At 41.6% G+C, this 27209-nt stretch overlaps 1 protein-coding gene across 22 annotated transcripts in view; it reads right to left on the bottom strand.

Moving 5' to 3' along the window:
* The window catches only part of ST3GAL6 (ST3 beta-galactoside alpha-2,3-sialyltransferase 6), a 73085-nt gene extending 46111 nt beyond the window's left edge, over positions 1-26974 (bottom strand). For 2 of the 22 annotated variants that reach the window (XM_017854268.1, XM_017854288.1), the window contains exon 1: positions 25990-26443. In XM_017854268.1, coding sequence (XP_017709757.1) covers positions 25990-26161 — 172 coding nt within the window. In that variant the 5' untranslated portion in view covers positions 26162-26443. Of the gene's footprint in view, positions 1-1198; positions 1314-8335; positions 8508-25684; positions 25969-25989; positions 26444-26500 lie in introns of those variants that run through there. The other 20 variants (XM_017854271.1, XM_017854270.1, XM_017854289.1 and 17 more) reach the window with 19 other exon arrangements.
* Between the last annotated feature and the right edge of the window lie 235 nt (positions 26975-27209).

Genomic DNA, 27209 nt, shown 5'->3' with positions numbered 1-27209 from the left:
CACAGCCCAGGCGTTATACTACCTCCCCCTAGATATCAGCTTTCACAAATGAGCATAGGCCCTCCTTTTGCTACCAGACTAAACATTACTCAACATTTCTCCAACGTGTCAATCCTGCAAGCTCCTTAAGCAATATCAATTCTAGTAATTGATGAAATTGAGATAAAGCTTATAGTACTTTTGATTCAAACTCAGCTGAAATAAAAGCCTGTTACTCCCAACCCTGTTCCCAGTTCTGCTCCTCCCAACCATGCTAGCATTGTTTATAGAAACAAAACAAACTCTATGGAGAAACATTTGAAGAAATGTCAGGTTTTTTTCAGACTCTCCTAATCCTTTCTCAAACCAAAGGGAGCTTGCTTTTCCAACCAGCTAGAACAAAGCATGTTCGGCAATAACTCTAGAAACATTGTTCTACTTATCAAGTATTAGGTTAGTACAAAAGTAATTGCGGTTTTTGTCATTTAAAACCAACCTAATAGAAAAACCCTGTGGGTATCTCAGTCAATAGGCAACACCAAGGAAGAAAGACCCTTTGCATTCTCTCATTGTGAATGCTGAGCACACACAAACCTCACCTGCCTCTCCTCCATCCTCAGTTCCGTCTCAGTATAGAAGCAGGTGCTTCCTAATGCCCATCTGCAAGCCCAGCCACCCCAGGCACTGGGACTGATTCTGGCCCATGGAAAGAGAGTCTGAGGAGTCCTTGACTAGCAGCTCAACAGTTGAGTCAGGTTCCTGTGGATCCAGTAGTGATCCTGGTCATCTCATCCACTGGACCTGGGTTCCTGCTGCTGGGTGCTTAAAGTGTATCATACTTTTCCAATGTCTGCATTCTCTTTCCTAGTCACCCTAGCAGTTCTGCAGCCAAACTTCCAATTTTTTTTTTTTTTTTTTTTTTTTTAGTCACTAGAATCCTAAACCATGTCCCCATCCGCTCTGGGGTGAGGCACCCTTCTGTTTCCTGCTTCCTCAGTGGCAGACACCCTACTCTTTCTACTACTAGGTCTCTTCTCACACCCAATATGCTGTTGTTCAATAATAATATTCAGTAACTCACATCTTTGTGCAAATAAGAGAAGCAGATCCCCCTTCTACCTCCACGCAGCCTGTAGGCACCTAATGTCTAATATCTCAGCAGCATCTAGATTTCAGCCACAACCTTCCCCTTAAGCAGGTAACCTTGTTCATAGCTCACCTCCATACCTTCACTAGGTGGCCCTGCTGACACCTGGGTCCATTCAGCCCCTGGACAGGCCTTCATCCATCCTGGTCTCTGCTGGTCCTTAGCTCACACTGACGTACACTCCAGACTGTGTGGAACATGGTCAACAGATTTCACATCCTGCCTTCCTTCCTCTTTGCACTTATTACTCAGGGTTGTGATTATAATCTGCAGTTACACGCCCACATGAGCAAACCTACAACAGAACCTCCAGCTCTAGCCCTGCATTAATGTCTAGATTTTTTTTGGTCCAGCCTCATAGGTCCCCTAAGCCTAAGCCTCAGAGACCCAGTCATCTCCATATAACCTAAGCCTTAATGGAGACATACAGGACTCCACAGTGACAAATGGAAAGGCCCCAGTCCACCTCAACTCATTTACTACCTCTCTTTTAGGTTTGGTCCTTATTACTAATCAGATAGTCCAAATGTGTGAGGGCAGCTTCATTCATATCCCAAGGATCTCCAACCTCTGGCAGCAATGATCAGGTAAATGATAGCACAGCTTATTAACCACTTACTAAATGGCCAGCACAGTACTAAGCCCTTTTCCACATAAGGATGAAATCACGGATATTTTCATCCCCATGCTACATATGTTTAATACCCAGAGCACTGGCCAGAATTCAAACTGAAATCTGATTTCAAAGCCCACATTTTTAAATTGTGGCTTATAGAAAACTATAATAACCATATTTTTAAGAGTATGAACTGTTAAATAATCATTTAATAGTATCTTTTAAAATAAAACAAGGGGATGACACACATTAAATTATGCATTTATCAAACACACTTCTTTAGAAACATTATAATATGAAAAGCTATTAATCTCATAATTAAAGAGAGAAATCTTAAGGTATCAGTAGTCTGGTTGATGGGATTTTCTGCTGGAAGGATGAAGAAATTCTCAACAGGCCATAATTAAAGAAATAGGCCGGGCGCGATGGCTCACGCCTGTAATCCCAGCACTTTGGGAGGCCGAGGTGGGTGAACACGAGGTCAGGAATCGAGGCCATCCTGGCTAACACAGTGAAACCCCGTCTCTACAAAAAAATACAAAACAAAATTAGCCGGGTGCAGTTGCGGGCACCTGTAGTCCCAGCTACTCCGGAGGCTGAGGCAGGAGAATGGCGGGAACCCGGGAGGCGGAGCTTGCAGTGAGCCGAGATCGCGCCACTGCACTCCAGCCTGGGCAACAGAGCAAGACTCCGTCTCAAAAAAAAGAAATAACAAACAGCACATACAGATTTTTTAAACATACAATATTACAATGAAAAGGCTAAATTTAATCTGAAGTTATAAACTAATGTCATTTAATACAAATTAAGAAAAGACGCTGACATTGCTGAGTAAATTAATAGAAAATCTGATTTATGCCCCCCTCCAAAAATATTGAGTTGTGTAGTTCCAACAAATTAGATCAACTGTATACATTTTGACTGATTTCTAAGTACATAACTGTTTCCTTTCTGCACTGCAGAAAGGGAACATGTATAATTAACTTTCTTTCCCTCTCCTCCCCCAGCTCTTCTGCTAATACAATGATACAAAGCTGGTTCCTACACGCATATGCACACAAACCCTTCTCTTTGAGCTTTTCAACAAAGCCAGTGCTTTCACCAGATATCACCCTTAGCATATGTAGACAGATCTTTTCACTTAAAGAGAGGCCCTCTGCCAAAGCAGATGACCAGATCCTCTCCTGAAAGTGGGGTGTGCTCACTGCAAAGAATATAAAAAGGAGAGAAATGACTTCTCAGCAGAATTTTCTTCTTTAATAGCACAGCAGGACACACTAAAATTATTCAGCTAATAGCAACTATATGGGATGCTAAAAATAAATGAACCAGAGTTCCTGTTTTCAAGATCTCTCTCTTCAGACTTAGGTTCATTGCAAATACACAAGTAACATTTTAGGGAACTTCTTTTGTTGCTACTGTTTACTCAAATTTTCTTTCCATGCCCATTTATTCTCTTAAAGTAAAAATTGTCCCTGTATTCTCATATTAACATCCTGCTAATAAGATACCAGCTTCCAAGAAGCATTAGATGTTGTTAACAGGTTGATGACTGTGGCTACTTTTTTTTTTTTTTGAGATGGAGTCTTGCTCTGTTGCCCAAGCTGAAGTGCAGTGATGAGCTCTTGGCTCACTTCAACCTCCACCACCCAGATTCAAGCAATTCTCCTGCCTCAGTCTCCCAAGTAGCCGGGATTACAGGCATGTGCCACCATGCCCAGCTAATTCTTTGTATTTTTTTATAGAGATGGGGTTTTGCCATGTTGGCAAGGCTGGTCTTGAACTCCTAACCTCAAGTGATCCACCCACCTCAGCCTCCCAAAGTGCTAGGATTACAGACATGAGCCACCATGTCCAACCTGTGTCTAATTTTTTAAATTGGCTTTATTCATTTTTTTTTTTTTCCTTTTTTTGAGACAGGGTCTCACTCTACTGTCCAGCCTGGTCTCTTAACTTCTGGGCTCAAGTAATCCTCCTGCCTCAACCTCCTAAGTAGCTGGGGATAAAATTTTTACACACTAAAATTCACCACTTTTAAGTGTATCAGGTAACAACCACTGAAGTCATGATTCTAAACACTGTCATCAACCCCAAAAGTTCCTTTGTTCCTCTTTGTGGTCACTTCCTTCTTCCCACTTCCTGGCCCCTGGCAGCCTGATCTGCTATCACTATAGTTTTGCTTTTCTAAAATTTCATATAAATTGAATCATATATCTTATTTCTGACTTCTTTGAATTAACATAATACTTCTTTTTTAAAAATGCTCAAGTTGTTGCTTGTACCAGGAGTTCATTCCTTTTCATTGCTAAATAGCATCCTATTGTATGGTCATACCACAATTTATTTATCAGTTCAATAGGCAATACACATTTGGTTTCTTTGCAATTTTTGGTTATTGTAAATAAAGCTGCATTAAACATTCCAGTACAACTTCTTGGGTGGATATATGTTTTCATGGGCCATGTAGTGAACACGTTTATATATGTTTTCATGGGCCATATAGTAAACACTTTATATGAAAACTTGATATTGCATTCTGGTGCCTATCTCAGTTTGTAAAAAAGCCCTACCTATAGCAATTCAAATTACTACTGCTATTGAATAATACAAATCACTGACCAAGGTAAGAATCCCTTAATCTATCTCTAAATTAAGTACCCGACTTTAGGATATGGAGAATAGAGCTCACAGTCTAGTGAAGGAGCTGTTATACTGTTTCAAAATTATTTCCATTATCTGCTAAGAGAATTAAAGCAAACTATTTTACACCTCTGTTATTCAAAGTGTGGTCCGTGGACCAGCAGTACTGGCATCACCTGGGAAGTTGGTAGAACTGCAGAGTCTCAGCTGCAACCTTTGATCCACTGAGTCAAGTGGATTTGGCAAACCCCATATGATCTGTGTGTTTGAGAAGCACTGCTAGAGAAGGTCAGAGAAAAAAGGAATTGTATCCAACCGAGAAGATCAGGGCTTCACAGAAAATAGTTTTTGAGGGGAACTGGCAGCTCATTCTAAGTTTTATGCTACATCTTTTAAGAGTCTTTAGAGCTTGACCTTTTAAAGTTTTCAATCAACAGAAGTTTCTCTGAAGAAAGTAGTCAGATTTCCTTTGAAAATAAGTGGCTTTGAGAAAAATTTCCCTCACCACTCTAGGGAATGTTTGTGGGTTGTTTTTTTTTTTTTAATTCCCTGGACACTGTCTTTCCTGTATTATTTTCAGTCTTATCCTTCCATCCATTATTAGTGTCAGTATGATACTACCGGTAATATGTAGGATTCCTCCATTCACATTACACCTATAGGACACACACCTTATTTTGCATCTCCTGATTCACCTGAGTGCCAATTGAATCACTGGCCACATATTTACAATATTTCCAATTATTGCAATTTACAACTTGAACCCAAGAATTACAGATCTTAGAGCTGGGAAGACCGCAAGAGTTGGAGGCATTTAGACACAGTAATGACTTATGTATACTACAGAAGAGGCAACCAGGATTTTGAAAAGTTTAAAGAAAAAAAAAAAAAAAAAAAAAACACTTGTCAAAGGCTATCTTGCTAATAGTAGCAAAGTTGGTAATAAAGAAGAACATTTTACATGGGTTTCCCTCCAGCACAATTCCTGTCCCATTATGGGTGCACAATATTTACTTATTTGATGAGTAAATAAGTCAATAAATGAAGAAATAAATTACTATCTCCAAACCCACTCGTCTGTTTTTGTTCCAATCCTCTCTGATCTCTGTGGTTTTCAGTTCCAGAATCTCCCCTTGGGTGGCACTACACGGCCTCCCTCCTCTACTTCTCCGCCTGTGTTTCTAGATTTCCTCTTCTTCCTCTGTCCTCCTAAATACAGGTGTTCTCAAGCTGTTATCTTAATCCTGTTTCCTAAACCCATGTTCTCATTACTTCTCACCTTAGCGACTAGCAATGATCTCTAATCTTTCTTCCCTTTAAACCAGCCCACATGCTGTACTTGGCATGAAATCCTCAAAGTGCAGCTCTCACCTTGTCACGCTGCCTGGTATTTATGACTTCCATGATTTGGTCTTAATAATTCGTTGGTAATTTATTCTTTGTAGGTAGTAGCTTCATTGGGTGTTAAGATTGTTTGCTTGGCAATCAGACCCCCTGAGTTTGAGTCCCAGCTCTTCCTCGGATGAGTTGTATCACCCTGGGAATTTGCCTAATCTTTTTATACTTCAGCTTCCTTGGCTGTAAAATAAGACTACTACTACTTCCTAATAGAGCTATTACAAGTAGTAAATATAAAATACTTAGGTAAGTATCTGGCACATGGTAAAGACTCTCCTAATCTTGTTTTAATTCTTCTTTTAAAATTAGTGAAGGATTAGCTTCCCATACACCAAGCCCTCCCTAAAAAATTAGCTTCCTAATGTCCTGGTAGAGATCCTGAAGAACTCATGACTTTGTGCTAATAATAGCCTCAAAAAATTAAGTTTCCATTACTGTGCTATTATTGCTGCACAATCATTTTAACATCTTAAAGTATCTGTGACAGGAAGCTTTACTCATCTGCTTTTGAATATAAAGTGAAAGGTATTCAAAATAGTATTAATTCATTGGCAAAACTCATCTTAGAATTAGACCCTATTTCTGGCTATAGAAACCATACCTTTTTTATGCTTTTCGTAATAAAGTTGCTCTGAAATTTAGTAAAAACAAACAAAAAACTCAGATTTGTAAAAGGCACTTCAAATTTAGGTTTTGAAGCAAAAAAATAAAAATCAAGAACTCTACAAATAATCTGAGTTGGCAAATAGGTTTCATGAAATAGGTTTCATTCCACTTGGATCCATTACAATGTTGAGAAGGATTCAGATATTGTGTCCTAGGTGTTGAAGTAAATACCATGGTGACTTAAGCAATGTTTAACAAGGTAAGGATAAAGACTGGAATTGTTCTCACCCTAGGCAGAGATTAAAGACAGAAGAATAAACACTGTGCAACAGGTGCTAATAAAAACAGTTAAAATGAGGGCTGGGCACGGTGCCTCACACCTGTAATCCCAGCACTTTGGGAGGCCAAGGCAGGTGGATCACTTGAGGTCAGGAGTTCGAGACCAGCCTGGCCAACATATAGTGAAACCCCGTCTCTACTAAAAACCACAAAAATTAGGTGGACATGGTGGTGTGCACCTGTAATCCCACCTACTTGGGAAGCTGAGGCAGGAGAATCGCTTGAACCCGGTGGCAGAGGTTGCAGTGAGCCACAGTCGCACCACTGCACTCCAGCCTGGGCAACAGAACAAGACTCCATCTCGGAAAAAAAAAAAAAAAAAAAAAGTTAAAATTAACTAAACACTTATGTAACTGTTCTAAATGCTTCAGACATAGACTTATTTTAATCCTCAAAACCAAACTTTATGAAAGGCTTTATCGTCATCCCTATCATACAGATAAAGACACTAAAGCACATAGAAGTCATAACTTCCCCCGGGATACCCAAGTACTAAGTGACAATGCTGAGACTTGAACCCAAGCACATACTAGAGTCCAGGAGCATCATAAAGAGTCTCAAAATACTTCCATCTTTTTGATGCCAGAAATTGTAAAGAATGACAGGAAAAACAGCTTTACAAATCACCAACATGATTACAGTCCAGATTCCACTAAATTGAGATGTTGCCGGCAGTAAAACCTGAGGACCCAGCCCTACCTCCAGCCTTGATTCAGGTCCTCAAGAGTTCTGCAAGTCCAGTGGCTCAGGACCATGCTGGGGAAGGACTTTGAAACTCTCATGAGCAATCTCAGTGGAAACAAGCAAGAGCTTAAGAGGTTCCCTAGGACTAAATCACAAGACCATTGTGAGTGTCCATATTTGCCGGCACTACTAAAGCATAATGTTATCAGTCAATAAGTGTCTTTCCCAAAACAATCTCCAAACAAATTTGCTAGAATAATCATCCTCTGACGAACTTTAATAAATCATTGAGTACCTGCATATATTCATGGGTAAAACATGTAGCTCATTCCTGGTGGACATTTGAACTCTAGATCTTTTTTCAGAATAATGTTACACATTGATGTCTGAAATCTGTGCAAAGGATTCCAAAACAGTACAAAAACTCAGCCTAAAAAATTAAAAGGTACTTTAATGAAACTATCATTAATTGTTGCACTTAAAGACAGAGAGAGAACTAAAACTAATTCTAATGAGAAAACAAGGCCCAAAGAGGGAAAGCCTCTTGCCCAAGGTTATAAAGCTGGTTAACAGCAGAATTTCTATAATATTTGTGATATATATAATGTTCTAATTTTAAGAGTTTTGTTACTCCTAAGTATCAGCTAAGAAGAGTCCCAAAGAAGGCCCATTCAACTGAGAATAGAAATAATATTTAAGACTCTCAAAGTTCAACCATGGGATATGCCGAAGGGTCATGGGTTACATTCGCAGTCTTGTAGGCCCCCAGCCTACAAAACTAGTATGAGAAAAAATAGCAGGCACCTGTCTTCATAGAAGAGGGGATTTTAACATCACCCACAAGAGAAACATTGTATAAGAACATTACAAGTGCTCAAGTTTACATTTAAGGAATTTGAGACAATGGTGGTGTTGCCTTTGCTTACCTGCACTTTTAAGAATCTGTGTCCTAAAGACCCTCTGTTCGCAAAGGTGGAGAATTTGCTAAAGAGGGACCAGGCTGCCAAAGACTCAGGACCCTGCCTGCTGAATTGCTGGGGCCTCTCTGTTAGAAATCATCTAAGACCCGGGGTTGTGCTGCTTCCTCACTTGCAAATGCTGAAATAAAACATAAAGATAGTATGTTTCTAAGAATGGCTTAGCTGCCCCAGAAAAATGTAAAGTCATTTTAAAATTTAAGGAAAATGCCATTTTAGTAAACTCACTTCTGATGTCCTTAAAAATGCTTTACAGGTGATGAAATTACCAAACACCAAAAACAAAACAAAAAATCCAACAGTACATATTACATTACTGTCTGCCATTCAGAACTGGCTTTCCAAAGGACCCAGCTCAGTCTCCTTAAAAATAATAACATACCCAGCTCAATTAATCCCAAGTAACCTGGTAATGAAAGAACCATCTGTCTTATTTTCCAGCTTCTCTCCACACATACACACAGCTTTCTTTTGAAATGCAGAGGTGAGGTGAGAGAAGTAGCTATTTCTCTGAAAATCATTAGAAGAGGAAGGGACAGAGGGAGAGAGGAGAATGAGGAGATCAAAAGGAATAAAAATATCTAGAAGAAAGTGAGGGAAAAAGAAGTGTGGGTGAAGTATTAGAACAACTAGTTTAAAATGTGCCGTGGGCTACTTTCTTTAAAAAAAAAAAAAAAAGAAAAAAACTCAAACCTCTCTTGCTACAGCTATTTTTACACAACACACACACACACACACACACAATCCATACTCTTTAAGAGGTTAAAAACAATTATGCTAAATTGACTCTGCCTGTGTGCTATAAAAGGCCAGCATGGTTTATGGCGTATTTCAGGTCCATTATTATGGTATTAATATTCCGGTATTTTGCCTATTTAAGTTAAAGGCACTTGGAAAATAGCAGGTGCATGAATATCTCATTAACCCTGTGCTGTTTCTTAGAAGCAGAAAATGAAATTCCCACACGGAAGATACCCTCCCTATACTAGAAAAAACGGCAACATCCTTATTTTCAAAGACAAGATGTTGCGACAGATCTTGTTGAAATAACTCTTATCTTTTAAGCCTCCCCACACAATTTAGCTGCATTTTCACAGTCTATTATGCTTTCTTCAATCTACTGTGTAAGTCAAAGCCAGGCGCAGTGGCTCGTGCCTGTAATCCCAGCACTTTGGGAGGCTGAGGCAGGCAGATCACGAGGTCAGGAGATCGAGACCATCCTGGCTAACATGCTGAAACCCCGTCTCTACTAAAAATACAAAAAAAGCCAGGCGCGGTGGCAGGCGCCTGTAGTCCCAGCTACTCAGGAAGCTGAGGCAGGAGAATCACTTGAATCGGGAGGCAGAGGTTGCAGTGAGCTGAGATCGCACCACTGCACTCCAGCCTGAGCGACAGAGCAAGACTCCATCTCAAAATAAATAAATAAATAAATAAAAAATTAGTTCAGACACGCTGAAGAGATATTGCACGTTCAGTTCCAGACCACTGCAATAAAGCAAATATCACAATAAAGCAAGTTACAAATTTTTCAGTTTCCTAATGGATATGTTATGTTTATACAACACTCTCTATTAAGTGTGCGGTAATAGCATTATGTCTAAAAAACAATGTGCATATCTTAATTTTAAAATATTTTACTGCTAAAAATGCTAATGCTTGATCATATGAGCCTTCATTGAGTTGCAATCTTTTTGCTAGTGGATGATCTTGCCTCAGTGCTTATGGCTGCTAACTTACCAGGCTGGTGGTTGCTAAAGGTTGGGGTGGCTGTGACAATGTCTTAAAATAAAACAATGACGTTTGCCGCGTCAACTGTGATTTCCCTTTACGAAAGATTTCTCTGTACCATGCAATGCTCTGTGACAGCATTTCAGCCACAGTAGAACGTTCAAAATTACAGTCAATCCTTTCAAACCCTGCCACTGTTTTATCAACTAAATTTATCTACTATTCCTAACCCTTTGTTGTCATTTCAACAAAGTTCAGAGCATTCTCACTAGGAGTTGATTTCATCTCAAGGAATCACTTTCTTTGTTCCTGCATAAGAAGCAATCCTCATTCATTAAAGTTTTATTATGAGTTTGTAACAATTCAGTCACTTCTTCAGGCTCCACTGCTAATTCTAGTTCTCTTGCTATTCCCATCACATCTGCAGTTTCCTCCTCCACTACAATCTGGAAGCCCACAAAGTCATCCATGAGAGTCGTAATTGACTTCTTCCAAACTTCTGTTAAAGTGGATATTTTGACCTCCCATGAATCACAAATGTTCTTAATAACATATAGAATGGTGAATTCTTTCCAGAAGGCTTTGAATTTACCCACATCCATCAGAGGGGTCACTATCTATGGCACCTATGCTTTACAAACTATATTTCTTAAATAATAAGACTTGAATGTTAAAATTATTCCTTGATTCATAGACTGCAGAATAGACGTAGTTTTAGCAGGCATGAAAACAACATTAAACTCCTCATACAACACCACCAGAGCTCTTGGGTAACACTGTAGAGCAATAATATTTTGAAAACAATCTTTTTCTTCTAAGCAGCAGGTCTCAATAACTGGCTTAAACTATTCATTAAACCATGCTGTTCCTTTATAGCACACAGGCAGAGTAGATTGAGGATAATTATTTTTTAATAGATGGGGGGGGGGTCTCCCTGTGTTTCCCAGGCTGGTCTCGAACTCCTGTGTTCAAGTGATCCCTCTGCCTTGGCTTCCCAAATGCTGGGATCACAGGCGTGAGCTACCGCACTTGGCTGATTTAGCATAATTTGCAAGGGTTGTAGGATTTTCGGCATAGTAAATGAGCACTGGCTTCAACTTAAAAGTCACCAGCTGCGTTAGCCCCTAACAAGAGGGTCAGCCAGCCCTTTGAAGCTTTGAAGCCAGGCATTGAGTTCTCTCTAGCTATAAAAGTCCTAGAAGTCATCTTCTTCCACTTCTATAGAAGACTGTTTTGTCTACAATGAAAATCTATTGTTTGGTGTAGCCACTTTCATCAATTATCTTAGCTAGATCTGGATAACTTGTTGCAGCCCCTTCTTTAACACTTGCTGCTTCACCTTGCACTTCTGTGTTATGGAAACAGTTTCTTTCCTTAAACCTCACGACTTCCAACTTTTCTTCTGCAGGTTCCCTTAGTCTTCATGGAAAAGAGAGCCTTGTTTGGGATCAGGCTTTGGCTTAAGAAAATTCTGTGGCTTGTTTGATGTTCTATTCAGACCACTAATACTCTATATATCAGCAACAAGGCTTTCACTTTTTCATTTGCGTGTTGACTGGAGTAGCACTTGTAATTTTCTTCAAGAACTTTTCCTATGCATTCACAACTTGGTTAACTATCTCAAGAGGCATAGTTTCTGGTCTGTATTGGCTTTCAACATGCTTTCCTCACTAAGCTTAATAATTATTTCTAGCTTTTGATTTAAAGTGAGAGATGTGCAACTCCTTTCACTTGAACACTTAGAGGCTATTGGAGGATTATTAATTGGACTAATTTCAATGTTGTTGTATCTCAGGGAACACGGAAGCCCAAGGGGAGGAAGAAAAACAGGGAAAAAACTGGTCGGTGGTCCATTCAGAACACATAAACATTTATAGATTAAGTTGACTGTCTTATAGGGATGTAGTTTGTGGTGTCCCAAAACAATGATAACAGTAACATCAAAGATCAGTGATCACAGATCACCATAACAGATATAATAATAATGCAAAAATTTGAAGTATTAAGATTACCAAGATGTAACACAATGGTAAGAAGTGAGCATATACTGTTGCGAAAATGGTACCAATAGGCTTATTGGACAAACGGTGGCCACAATCCTTCAATGTGTAAAAAGCACAATATCTATGAAATACAATAAAATGAACCATGCCTGTAACTGACTCTAACTGCTTCTTTGCATCTTTACTTCTTTATGAGGGCTCCCATGACAAACAAAACTTGTAAAATAAATGTGCGTGCTTTTCTCCTATTAATCTAACTTATGTCAATTTAATTATTGGACCCAGTTGGGACCTCAAAAGGATGAAGGTGGGGTTTTTCTGCCACTATGTTCTCTGTTAGAATATACTTATTTTCAAAATTCTTAGAAAACAAATACCTTAAAATGGCAAATATTTTATTTCAGAGGCCATTTATGAACTCTAATGTCCTTCAACAGGGAAATAATTATGCTTGGTTATTATGAAAATCATATAGTAACATAAAAAATAGATTTTACCAAAGAAAGTTTTTAAAAGTTTACTACATGAAGATTATTTTTATGTGTTAGACATATGTGTATGTAACACCTTATAGTTAATCCTCACTTATTATTCATAAGTTCTTGGAAACTATGGCTTCAAGCAAAGTAAGGTATACCAAAACCAATTTTTTTCATCAACAATAAAATATCATTGAACAAAAATGTTTTGCTTACGGTTGTAGTTTCCAAAAACCTATTAATGACATTAAATGAGAATGTACTGTACTGAAAAGCATTAAAGAAAACAAAATCAACTGATGTGCTGAGTTGTAGATTACAGAAAATTTTTTTAAGTACATAAATGTTTCAGTTTTCAAAGAAACTGAAAGTGCTTATTTTCATATATCTCTATATACATTTCACTTTTGAAGTGTTAAGTAGCAAACCCATTTAGAAATCAGGAGAAAAGCAAAGAAGTGCTGTTTAATGCCTACTACTAGAGAAGTCTTCACCATAAGACAGAATTTTGAACCTAAAGAAATTATGGATCATGATATATTTGTGCCTCAGGATTATTCTCTCCTTAAATGTATAGAGTGTACAGTTCCTGAGTTTCTACCATCTTCTATCCACTAACTAATTACTAACTAAAGAATCCATCACAATTTTAAACTTGGAAGGGTCCTTCAAGATTATTTAGTCTGAGCTGGGCGCAGTGGCTCATGCCTATAATCCCAGCACTTTGGGAGGCCAAGGAGGGAGGATCGCCTGAGGTCAGGAGTTGGAGATCAGCCTGGCCAACATGGCAAATCCCTGTCTCTACAAAAAATAGAAAAATTAGCCGGGTGTAGTGGCAGGCACCTGTAATCTCAGCTACTCGGGAGGCTGAAGCAGGGAGAATTCTTTGAACCTGGGAGGCAGAGGCTCCAGTGAGCCAAGATCATGCCACGAAACTTCAGCCTGGGCAACAGAACAAGACTCCATCTCAAAAACAAAAAAAAACAAAAAAAGTTGTAAGGCAGTTTAAAGTCAATCTTTTGCTAGTATGCTCTGCATAGTTCCCTATTACTAACCAAAGTCTAATTGTTGGGCTGCTTTTTAAACTGAGGGCTTTTCTATTTTATCAAAGAAGAAAGAATCTTCGATATGCCAAAGTTCAGCATAATGAAGCCTTTATTTACAACATGCCACACTATTTGGAAAATCAGGATTTCATTTTAAAAATAAAGTGAACTGATTTTTTTTTTTCCTATCAAAGATGTTTTTGTGGCCAGGGGAACTGGGAAAAACTGGACACCAGAGGTGTGGCCCCAATCTGGGTCTGGGAGGATGAATAAGAACACTTTAGCAGAGACCCAGGCAAGGTGCAGGAGGGCAGGTCTGCAAGGCTCAACCTGGAGCATGTCAGGAAGCAAACTGGCTCAATCTCAAAGTGTAGTAAAGAGCAGAGTCAAGAAGTGAAGAAAAACCAATATAATCGTAATGAAACTTCTGTTTGCCCCGGGGCACATCACAGACAGGGAGTAACCAGAAGCAAGAGAGGCAGTTTGTGAGTCAGTTTAGAGAGCCACAGCTTGGACGGGATGTAGCACTACTCAGTTGGGCCATCTTCAGGACCAAGAACTAAATGTACTCAGGGAATGCAGAGAAGAGGGATCAGAGCACCAGTCCCACAACAGAACCTCTGTATTAGCGCCTAGGACCTGCTGAAACAAAGTGCCGCATACTGGGTAGCTTAAAACAACAGATATTTACTGTCTCACAGTTCTGGAGGCTAGCAGTCTGAAATCAAGGTGTTATCAGAGTCACGCTCCCTCTGAAAACTGTGGAGAGGAATCTTTCTTTGTCTCTTCCTAGCTTTGGCTCTGCCACCAATCTTGGGCATTCCTTGGCTTGTGGATGCATCACTCCAATTCTGTCTTCACGTGGCATTCTCCCTGTGTTTCTGTCTTCACCTGGACACTAATCATATTGCATGAGGGACCCACCCTACTCCCGTGTGACCTCATCTTAACTAATTACATCTGCCATGACCCTATTTCCAAATAAGGTCACAGTCTGAGGTACTGGGGATTAGGACTTCTAAACATCTCTTGGGGTGGTAGTGGGGCAGGGGACAACTGAACCAATTACGCACTCGTTGAGGTGCCCAAGGCTCACCCTCAGCCAGAGGGATCCTAATGTTCTAGGTCATTCTGAATACCGGGTGCTAATTAATGTGAAAGAGAAACAGGAAAGAATTTATCTATGGTGTCAAAAGTCAGAACAGTGGTTACATGTGAGGAGTAATAGTGACTGGGTGGGAACACACGGTACCCTTCTGGAGGGCCAGTACTGTCCTATTTCTTCATCTGGAGGCAGCCTGCCTGGGTGCATTCACTGTAAGGAAATTTACTGAACTGTACTTACATGCTTTGTGTACTCCTCTGTATGTCTGATGTATTTCCATAAAAACTCTACAAAACATTAGAGAAGATGGAGCTATCCAAGAAATAGGGGTCTTGGAAGTCCAGCTAGGACCTCAGGGAGGGGCATTATCTGGGAGGAGTTACACAGCCAGGAGTTGGCAGCTCAGCCCTGCTGGTTCAGACACTTGAGTTGTCTGTTCACCTGAGAAGCAGAATTCTTAAGAGGCTGCTTTGTAACTGGAAATGAAGTAATTCATTTAAATTAAGAAAAAAAATGAGCCAGGCACAGTGGCTTATGCCTGTAATCCTAGCACTTTGGGAGGCTGAGGTGGATGGATCGCTCTGAGGTCAGGAGTTGGAGAACAGCCTGAGTAACATGGCGAAACCCCATCTCCGTGAAAAATACCAAAAAAAAAAAAATGCACCAGGCATAGTGGCTCACATCTATGTTCCTAGCTACTCTAGAGGCTGAGGCTTGAGCTGGGAAGCAGAGGTTGCAGTGAGCCAAGATTGCGCCCCTACACTCCAGCCTGGGCGACAGAGCAAGACCCTGTCTCAGAAAAAAAAAAAAAAAAAAAAAAGACCGTGGCATGGTGGCTGATGCCTGTAATCCCAGCACTTTGGGAGGCAGATCACCTGAGGTCAGGAGTTTGAGACCAGCCTGACTGACATGGACAAACCCCGTCTCTACCAAAAATACAAAACAAAATTAGCCGGGCGTGGTGGCACATGCCTGTAATCCCAGCTACTTAGGAGGCTGAGGTAGGAGAACCGCTTAATCTGGGAGGCGGAGGTTGTAGTGAGCCGAGATCACGCCATTGCACTCCAGTCTGGGCAACAAGAGCAAAACTCCATCACAAAAAGGAAAAAAAAAAAAAAAGAAAGAAAGAAAGAAAACAAAAGAAAAGAAAAATATAAGGCCCAAGAAGTCTGTATATTTGAACAGGTAGATTGGCAACTTCTACAGGCAAATCCATGAGTGATAATTAGAAAGTTGTTTAGTAAACATGGACCCCACAATAAGGGTATGATCTCCCCTGCACAGTGCTGGAAATATGCTGATATTCTGCTTCGCTCTGTTTTCCCAGCCTCCTTGCAGACCTCTCCCTGACATTCCACTTTCAGGCTAATTAAAGTTCAAGTAAGTTATAGAGTTGTTTCTTTCACATCTAATTCTTCTCTGGGAATTTTGAGCTCTTATGGTTAGGGTGTTTGGTGTCCTAATGCTTAATTTCCAAGGAAGAGGAAACACCACAAAAAGACAGAGTTAAAATCTACTGGACAACACTCAAACTTAGAAAACATATTTTTGGAGTAAAAATGTAAAATTTTTTAGAGCTAAATATTAACATCAGATATTGTATAAGCTATGAATAACACATCGATATATCAAATCAAAGGAGTGGAGAGGCGAAGGAAGCCAAAATTTAATTGCAATGCCAACAAAGAAATACAAATCAAATATTGATGAAAATGTGTATGTACATCATGATACACATAATTGTGGAAAATGAAACAGTGAATAGAAAGCACTTGGCTTTCTACTGTGGAAAATATATGAAGAAGGTACTGAAAGGTTCAAGGCCACACATTTGTAGTGATCCTCTTGGCTTCTCATTGGATGTCTCCATCCCGTCAAAGCCCATCTCTACTATCAAACTTCATACAGAATCCCCTGCCTCAAAACTCACCAATGACACTTCACATTTCTATCCTTCAAACACTCAAGTTATAAAAAGTGAGAGTGCTAAGTATCAATTATGTATTACCTTACTAATGTTTTCATCATATTCTGGTAAAAACAGCAATTGGAAGGAATGTATTACATGCTATATTGTAAGCCCCAAGTCCAAGTTTAGAAGCAACATGCAGAATTTACCTGTTATAAATTGTTTATATAGACCTACCTCCCTAAGTGCCTTATAGAGACATATAAATACATAAGCCATAGGCCTCTAAGTCTGTTCCAGTTGGCTCCTATGGCCTGTCCTGCCTCATCTCCTGAAATGCTTGACTCTTGACAATGTGCTCTAGTAACACCAAATTTTGTGCACTTCTCAATCCTTCTTGGCACTGGTTCATGTCTTAGCACCTCCGGTCATACTGTTCCTGCGGCCCGGAATGTTCTCCCTCTCCTCTCACCCTGCCCCCCAATTCCCCTCCCACAACATTCCCACTCCCTGATATAAATTGCAATCATCTGTTGGGATTCCGTTCTTCAAGGAGGACTTCCCTTTCTATCTCTACCCTGCATTTGGATGATGACACACAGGAGTCCAAGAAAGCACATGTAAAGCTGTTTCAAGGACAGAGATAACTACAATGTTCCTATGTTTTGAACCACAAAACAATCACATCTCAGATTTTAAAATGTTAAGTTTTTTCAAGGACATTTGGAGAGAATGATTTTTGCTCCTTAAGCCTAATTTATTCTGAAACATTCATAGCTCTATTCAACCTACAGATTTTCTTCCCCCAACTCTACTTAAAAACATATGTACATACATGCATGCTCACACACACACACACACACACACACACACACACTGAATCCCTCTACTATATGTCCATGGATCCCTTTATAATAGCAGAGTACTTGGCACATGATAGATGTCAAGTATTTGTTGCTATTCACTAAAGAATGATGAAATATAATAACATAGGTAGTTTAACATAGTCCAAAGGGAAGCCAGGTGCTAAGAGGAAACAGACCTGAGAAAAAATTAAAGGTATATAAGACCAATCAGAAAGACTTTCTGGAGAAAGTCAATTTTTAACTAATTGAGGAAGAATAGAATTGTCATAATAGCTATAAAAACAGAGTTATAATAGTAATAGTGGCAGATAACACTGATTAAATATTTGACATTTGGCAGAAACTATACTCAAATATTTGTATGTGTTTTGTCCATTGTCGTAATTACTGTGATGTGGATATTATTTCAAATTTATAGATAAGGAAAGTAAGGCTCAGAGAAGTTAGGCAAATTGTTCAGAATCATGCAGTGATAAGCCATGAAGCTGGAAACTGAACACATGTTCTAATCTGACTTAGATAGTAGAGTGTGACGGGGAAGAAGAATGGCACTGAGTGTCAAAGAACAGCCTTAGCTAAAACACTAGGAGGCCTGTGTGGCTACAGGGTCAAACAGGACAATAAAGTTAGCAACATGAGATGGCAGAAAACCTCAAAAATCAGTGGGAGAAATTCTCTGGATTTTTGAGCAGAAGAAAAATAACGAAAATCATGCTTGAGGAAGGTTATTATGAAAGGTATATGTCCAGGAATATTGATGGTCATAATTAGAGAGCTTGAATATAAGATTTTTGTAAGAATATGATCTTTTTTCTATGACTAAAGCAGAAGAGCCATACACAGCAAATTTGTAAAAAAAAAAAAAAAGTTTTTTGCAATAAGAGAGTCAGACTTGTCCTCCAGAAAATTCAGTACCTGCAAAATACTTATAGTTACCTGATGATCAGAAAACACACATATCTCCTTACATCCTGTTTATCAAAAAATCCAATTATTTATCATTTAATTGTAGCATAGCTGGGATAAAACAAGAATAATTAGCTAAATCATTTTGACATCTACCTGAAATATCGGCTTTAAATATTAAAAATATTTTGACAGCAATGTCCTTTATCTCACAAGATCATTTACAACAGAAAGCTCCTTTAACTATCACAATCTATCAAGTAACTAAGATTATAAATTATATTTAATCGCTGCTCTAAAATGTACTTGAAAAATGCATTTGTACCCTACTTGAATGCCTGTATTATCTATCACCTCACTGCTCTCCTCTAAATGCAACTGGATAACCCATCTGACAGTTTTTAAATGCAATGAGTTATCCACAAAAAAGAGGGAATTAAAAAAATAAAATCTATGATCTCCTTTTATTGTTTGGCCCTATGCTAACTGTAGAAAATGTACACATTCCCTATATCTGCTTCCTCCACCCCTTAATACAATAAGGACTCTTACATATTAGAGTTGCATAAGATTTTAATAAAAGGATTTGAGACTTCCTTCTAGGTAGGTTTCCTGCCTAAATATTTGCAATGGAATATTTCCTAAGCTGAAAACTCCATTAAGAGGTCAGAAGCAACAGGCTGATACCTTTTTTTTTTTTTTTTTTTTTTTTGAGGCGGAGTCTCGCTCTGTCACCCGGACTGGAGTGCAGTGGCCGGATCTCAGCTCACTGCAAGCTCCGCCTCCCGGGTTGACGCCATTCTCCTGCCTCAGCCTCCCAAGTAGCTGGGACTACAGGCGCCCACCGCCTCGCCCGGCTAGGTTTTTTTTTTTTTGTATTTTTAGTAGAGACGGGGTTTCACCGTGTTAGCCAGGATGGTCTCGATCTCCTGACCTCGTGATCCGCCCATCTCGGCCTGCCAAAGTGCTGGGATTACAGGCTTGAGCCACCGCGCCCGGCCAGGCTGATACCTCTTAAGACTACAATCTAATGGTGTGGGAAAGGGGATTTCATAGAATCAGCTCAAAGACAAGAGGTCTGTTTATATGGCATTTTGCATGGGGGTTTTGTTTTCTTTTGTTTTGTTTTGGTTTTTGTTTGTTTTCTGTCTCAATTTCCATCTGTTCAAGTCTGCTACTGGTTATTTCTTGTGTTCTGCTAGCTTTAGGCTTGGTTAGCTCTTGTTCCTCTAGTTCCTCTAGATGTTATGTTAGGTTGTTAATTTGGGATCTTTTTCAATTTTTGATGTAGGCATTTAGCACTTATAAACTTCCCTCTTAGCAGTGCTTTAGCTGTCCCAGAGGTCTGGTATACTGTATCTTTGTTCTCATTAGTTTCAAAGAACGTTTTGATTTCTGCCTTAATTTCACTGTTTTCCGAAAAGTCATTCAGGAGCAAGTTCTTTAATTTTCATATAATTGTATGGTTTTGAGTTATTTTCTTAGTATTGATTTATATTTTTATCGTGTTGTGGTCTGAGAGTGTGGTTGGTATGATTTTCGTTTTTTTGAATTTGCTGAGGATTGTTTTATATCCATTTGTGTGGTTGATTTTAGAGTTATGTGCCATGTGCAGATGAGAAGAACGTACATTCTGTCATTTTCTGGTGGAGAGCTCTGTAGATGTCTATTAGGTACATTCTGTCAAGTTCAGGTCCTGAATATCTTTGCTAGTTTTTGGCCTTGATTATCTGTCTAATACTGCCAGTGGGGTGTTAAAGTCTCCCACTGTGATTGTGTGGAACTCTAAGTCTCTTTATAGGTCTTACCTTGTGAATCTGGGTGCTCCTGTGTTGACGGCATATATATTTTGGACAGTTAAGTTTTCCTGTTGAATTGAACCCTTTACCATCATATAATGCCCATCTGTATTAGTTCGTTCTCACACTGCTATAAATACCTGAGTTCAGGCACAGAGGCTTATGCCTGTAATCCCGACATTTTGGGAGGCCGAGGCAGGAGGATTGCTTGAGCCCAGAAGTTCAAGACTAGCCTGGGCAACTCAGTGAGACCCCATCTCTACAAATAACTTTTTTAAAAATGAGCCGGGTGTGGCGGTGTGTACTGCAGTCCCAGCTACCTAGGAGGCTGATATGGTAAGATTGCCTGTGCCCAAGAGGTTGAGGCTTCACTGAACAATGATTGTGCCACTGCACTCCAGGTGGTTCAACAGAGTGACACCCTATTTAAAAAGAAAGAAAGAAAGAAAGAAACACCTGAAACTAGGTAATCTACAAAGAAAAGAGGTTTAATTGGCTCATGGTTCTTCAGGCTGTACAAAAAGCACGGCTGGGAGGCCTCAGGAAATTTACAGAAGCCTCGTGGCAAAAGGTGAAAGGGAAGCAGGCACATCTTATATAATTGGAGTAGGAGGAAAGGTGGGACTGGGTGGGGGGGTGGCGACTAAACAACCAGATTTTGTGAGAACTCACTCAATATTACAAGAACAGCACCCACGAGGATGGTGTTAAACCATTAGAAACTGCCCTCCATGATCCAATCACCTCCCACCAGGCTCCACCTCCAACACTGAGGATTACAATGGAATATGAGATTTGGGTGGGGACACAGATCCAAACCATATCACTATCTTTGTCTTTTTTGGTTTTTGTTGGTTTAAAGTCTGTTTTGTCTAAAATTAGAATAGCAACCCCTGCTTTTTTCTGTTTTCCATTTGCTTGCCAGACTTTCCTCCATCCTTTTACTTTAAGCCCTTGGATATCAATGAATGTGAGATCGGGCTCCTGAGGTTTCAGGTTTTATGCCACTGTGTTAATCAGAAAAGCCAAAAGTTAGTTGTTTTGTATGTTAGTTAAGTATGTAAGTTAACAATGGGCCAAAGAATCTCAAAAATAATTTTCTCTCTAAAAATTGTGCCAAGCCTCCCTAGATACTAATAGAGTGGTGATGATGAGACATCCTGAAATCAAAGGACAAGAGGATAAAAGGAATACTGTACAGGTTTCTCTGAGCCCTGCCTGTCTTTGTGATGTTCCTGTGCTCTGCCCTAGGGAAAAGAGAGGGGAAATCAGTTATGGCCAATTAGTGGGAAGAAAAAAAGGCAACTATGAGTAGAAACTTGTGTGTTTGTGTGTGAGAGAGAAACAGAGACAGAGAGACAGGAAAGGGCCGCGTGTGGTGGCTCACGCCTATAATCGCAACACTTTAGGAGGCTGAAGTGGGTGGATCACCTGAGTTCAGGAGTTCAAGACCAGCCTGGCCAACATGGCGAAACCCCATCTCTACTAAAAAAAAAATACAAAAAATAGCCAGGTGTGGTGGCGCATGCCTGTAATCCCAGCTACTTGGGAGGCTGAGACACGAGAATCACTGAAACTCAGGAGGCAGAGGTTTCAGTGAGCAGAGATAGAGCCACTGCACTCCAGCCTGAGCGACAGAGCAAGACTCCATCTCAAAAACAAAGAAAAAGAAGAGACAGGAAAGCCCATCACCACTGGGTGAAGACTGAATTAGGCTCTCATCAAAAATCTCCAGGCATCCCATTCTAATTAGAATACAATTCAAATTCCACAAAATCTGCCCTCCTATCTTACTGACTGCATCTCCTCCCACTCCCTCTTTTGCACTCTTTTTTCACTACCTGTTGTCTTAACTACTCTCTTCTCACACTGCACCTTCTGTTTCTCAAACAACCCAAGTTCACTCATGCCTCAGGGCCTTTGCAGGTGCTGGTACCTCTATCTGCCATGCCCTTAACCTTCTGTGCTCCACTTGCCTGGCTCCTTCTCATCATCCACATCTCAGCTCAAATATCCCCTCCTCGGATAAGCGCTCTGACTGCTCTAAAGTAGCTTCCTCTATACCCATCTCGATCACACCTCTGTAATGTACTGTCTTTGTGACACTCATTCTATCTGAAATACACTGTTTCGTGTACTTGTATCTTATTTATTGACTCTGTTCCCCATAAAACATATGCTCTGTAAGAGCAGGGGCTTTGCTGTGTCCAACACGGGCATGTGTTGGACCCCCTCCCCCCGCCACAAGAACACCTCTTGTTACATGGTGGACACTCAGTAAATGTTGGTTGACCATTAGGGAAGTCCCACCTCAATGATCACATGGAATACCATCCAAAGTCCACTGAAAAAATCACTTTCTGCTCCCTTGTTGCCCCCATCTTTCAGCATAGTGACTCTGACCCACAGCCATAAGAACTCCAGGCCTGTTTCCACAACATATGGAAGGTGAGAATAATCCTGCCACCTCTGGAGGAATCTCCAGCTTCCTTGCCATCTCCTCATCTGGAGGCCTTATTCTCATCATCTCCTAAAGATCTTTCCATTCCCAACCAAATAAAAAGTAAATCAATGTTTAAAACATCTTTCAAAGCCCAGCACTAAATACATTATAAAGTATGCAATGATGCTATCTGTATACTTTGTCTTAGGCCAAGCATATAAGAAGGGGAAAAAGAAAACAGGGGAGAAGGTAACTTTTCTTTCAGCTTTTCAGTTTTTAAGAAAATCTCCTATGGGCTAGGTGCTTTCCTTTCCCTCCTTCTCAGCGGTCAAGGAAGAGGAAAGCCCCTGGTCAGATACGAAAGTTTGTGGCAGTAAAAGGTAAACTGGGCAATCCCCTAGATGACCAAAATCTCTCCAAGAAAAAGAAACATGGGCACAAGGAAGAAAACCAGGTCTTACTGATCCTGTTATCTTTTACTTTCACAACCTCACTGCCAGAATCTCAGCACTTCTTAGCCTGATTATAGGACAGTCAAGTTCCTGACCAAGTCTGAGACACTGCAGCTAATTCAGTACTGAGGTGTCACCATCAGGGGAAAGAACTCCAGCTACCCCACAATGGTGTGGGTAACCTCTAAGGGTTCAATTGGAAACTGTGATGTGTGATGTGTGCTATTATCCACCACAGTTGGGACAGACAGGAGAGAATGTTTCATTTCAACTGTGAGGGTGGGGATATAACCCTGGGAAAATTTCTTCCAGGTAACATGTAGCTTGAGATGTATGCAGAAAGGAAAGGACTTTTGGAATATGCCCATTGAAGACAGCATAAACTCCTAGATTTTGCCAGACCCCTGCTCACTTAAGTGGCACATCAGAGATGTGCAGAAGATAGAAGGTACCTGGCTGGTGAAAGTTTCAAGTTGTCACAAGGAAGGCAAAGTACACAGACCACCTATTCAAGAAGCCCAGCCTGGGGATAACTAGAAAGGTATATTCAGACCAAGGTATATATAAATTGAGAATACGCCAGGCAAAGGAGAAAGATATGCACAGGAAATGGAAGAATTTGTGCATAATGTATACTACAGAGGATTCCCGAGATGGTGTAGGCAGAGGTAGAGTCAGACCCTTATGTGAGCCACTGCAACTCAACCTAAGGCAATCTTGGTTTTTTAAGCTATAAATGTGGCTAAAAATTCCTTTCTTGCAGCAGTTTTGTCAGGAAGATTAAATAAAATAGCATACGAAAACACACCAAAAATCAGAGTGGGCGCCCAATAGGAGTTCCATGCTTCCTTCGCCTTCTCAATAAGCATCACCTAAAATGCAGGCTAAACAGATCTCTGGTCCCCAATCCTGGATGGAAGCACAATTTCCATGGAAGCCATCTGGCAGTTTGCATGGTTAGCAGATGATGCTTATCAGGGAAATGTGGGAAACATGGCATTACTCACTTCTTCTCCCATAAGGTTCCACATGATGTGGAACACAGAAATGTCCCCAACAGAAGAAAACAGCTGTGAAATCCAGTCCTCTGCCACTGAATAAGAACACCTACAATTTACAATTTCACAGGAGACAGACTGATGTTTTTAAACGGTATGTCTCTTAATGGTATTCTTCTGTCAATGCTGTCTATTCTTGAGCCTCAAAGGTTTTTATTTTTATTTTTTTAATTAATTTAGGGCATAAGAACAAACTATCTCCAACAAATCTGCTGAAATGTAGTCAAAATTGCAGTCCCATTTTACTGCACCATGTAAACAACATATGGTGCTATCTGGGACTTGAGGAACTATAGTAAAAATACAGTTCACATCACAAGGAATCAAGATCTCCCCTCCCAGTCTACATGACCACGAGAACAACTTAGGAAACCAGACCAAGGCAACACTTTCTAGAAAATTCTCTTCTTATAAGCAAAGTTGCCATTATCTAAAAAGCCTCTGTGGAATCTGGCCTTACTCAGAGACAATAAACTAAATAACATCTTTTTTCGCAGATCTTGGTATGAAAAGCGTTCTTAGTGAAACAAAAGAGAAGCAACAACCAACTTGCAAATGTCAAATCGGCATGCTTTCAAACGGAAAATAACCTGGCAGCCTGAGCAGATTTTCCCAAATATTTAACATCTCCCTGTAAATAAAAAGACAGTTTTATGGTCTGTAGCTAGGTGAGGAAGATTGAGGACCGGAAAGTCAAACATTCGGGCTAGCCTAAAAGAGGTGGCCACTGGAAACCCGAAGAATTATGAGGCTCAAAGGTCAGCGTGGACACCAGACCACAGAGCACGAGGAGCTTCCAGCAGCTCTGCAGTTTCCTTAACTATCCACCCACTCATAGCACCCAGCTGGTCCTCGTAAGGCAAATGGGACTTGCGAGTTTAGAATCGGTGTGATTTCGGATACACTAGCAGGCACCATATTATTTTCATCCCTACCCCCACACAGTGTTTTTAAACATCATCTTTCAACGGCAACCTCTTCTCCCCGCCTGCTCCTCCCCACCGCCCCTGCCAACCCCGCTACTAAAATCCTCAAAGAAGGTGCTTTGGGTTTGTTTTTGGTTTCTGGGTGTCGCTTTTCATAGGTTTTCTTTTAAGCCAAAATAACAGCACACAAGAAAGACGCTTGAGATTGCTGGGATCTCCGAAACCGGCGGCCGCAAAATGACAAGCTGCTTCGCCCTTATCTTGAAAATTAACAGCAGCCCAAACACTGCAATTTACTCACCGTCCTCCTTTCTCCTAAACTGCCTCGCTGCTTGTTTTGTTAGGTCTAGTTCTACTGTGGAGGGAAGAAAGGTTTCTCGAAAAACTTTATACGGTAAGAGACCAGAACCTTCCAGACCCCTCAACCCTCCTTGCGTACAGACCCTTTTACAAAAAAACAATAGTGAACGAGGAGCTGGACACTCCTCTTGGCTTCCCAATTGCACAACCCCGCCGGCGATTCGACCAAAGAGGGTCCCAGAGCAGATTATCTCGGCCCCCACGGCTCCTGGGCTTACCCGCGAGGCTGCGCGCCCCTCCCGCCCTTCACTGGGGCTCCAGGATTCCCGGGCGCCCTCTCGGCGGTGGCTGCGGCGCACCCCGGGTGGCTCGCGGGTCCCAGCGCTCATGGCCCCCTTACGCCTCCGCACGCCACCTCCTTGGTGCTGGCAGGATATGTGGAGGGGTAAACAGCGCTCCGTGTCCCCACCCCCAACCCTGAGCCTCAGAGGCTGCAAAGCCGGAGGGTCCGGGCAGCACAGACCTCAGGCCGCCTGGACCCCGGCCCAGGACGCGGTCTCCCTGCACCCCAAATCTCCCTCACCCGGGCAATGCAAACCCGCAGCGAAGCCGGCCGGCGAAAGTGACCCGCCGAGGCCCAGGAGCGACGACCGCAGAGGCGCGCCGGGCTCCGCGACCTGGGGGGCCGCTGCTCTCAGCCAGTCCGCGCCGCTCACTCCAGCCGGCTGCTGCCTCTCTCGCGGCGCCTGCCGCATCGGGCCGCAGAAGCCCGAGGCCGGCGGAAACCAGAGGAAGGTGGCGCGGGCCAGGGGCGGCGCGGGCACGATTCCTTCCCCCCGGATCTGGCGGGGTAGCAGAGGAGGGAGCAGCGCTGCCGGGACTCTCAGGCTCCCGCCAGCCAGGATCCCGGGCGACTGCGCTGAGCGCCTCCGGAGTCGCGGGAAGCTCCTCCTGCTCCGCGGCTGGCGCCAGTTGCACGGTGGCCGCGGCCGCCCCCAAATTCGAGGAGGAAGGTGCAAAGTGGTGGGAGGTTGCGGGCCTCGCTATCCCAGGGGAGGTAGGGGGGCGAGGCGGGAGCGCAGCCAAATCCCTACCTTTCGGGCGGGGCGGACACCAGCGGCGCGCCCTCGCCGGGCGCCGGGACCGGAAAATCACCGCGAAGGGAGGGACGAGGAAAGGCGGCGGGTGGCTTCAGGACAAGGTAGGAGGATCGATTTCCACAGCCAAGAAGACACTCCCATCCCTCCCTGGTTTGTTTGGAAAGCTGCAGGAGCTAAAGTGAGGGGTGGCCGGGTACTCCCCTTCCCCGCCGGCTGGCAGGCGGCAGAAGTAAATACTGAGGCGTGTCGCGCCGCGGACTGACTGTGACACAAGGCTCAGCAGAAGGTTTGGTCCCTAACAGAAGGGGCGGAGTGTTCAGAGAGCTCCTTAATTCTGTGGCTCTGCCCTTCAAGGGCAAATGTGTTCGTACTTTTTATCTTTTGAAGGAGATAATTAGGGAGAACGAAGGTGGAACGTGCTTTTTGCCTCTTCTTTTCTCTCCATAGGAAAAACCCTACGTTATTTATGTCCTCTTACTTGGATGGCTCTGACTACTTTTTATAATGTGTTTGTCAAATAATTCCTTGTCTAGAAACATTCAGGTCATAGCTCCAACCTTTGGGCACTGAGCAGTGTAATCACGTGTGATCAAATGACCCCAGAGAGAAGACCCACGGACTTGGATGTAATTCAAAGTTGGCAACGTGTCACGAACTGGAACAAAGTCCTTCATCTGTGATGAGTTTTCTGGTATTTGTCTTT

Source organism: Rhinopithecus bieti, unplaced genomic scaffold (genome assembly GCF_001698545.2).
Source record: "Rhinopithecus bieti isolate Rb0 unplaced genomic scaffold, ASM169854v2 scaffold_38527, whole genome shotgun sequence".
Classification (NCBI taxonomy): Eukaryota; Metazoa; Chordata; class Mammalia; order Primates; family Cercopithecidae; genus Rhinopithecus; species Rhinopithecus bieti.
The sequence above is the reverse complement of the archived record's forward strand: the minus strand, read 5'-3'. Positions and strand labels throughout refer to the sequence as shown.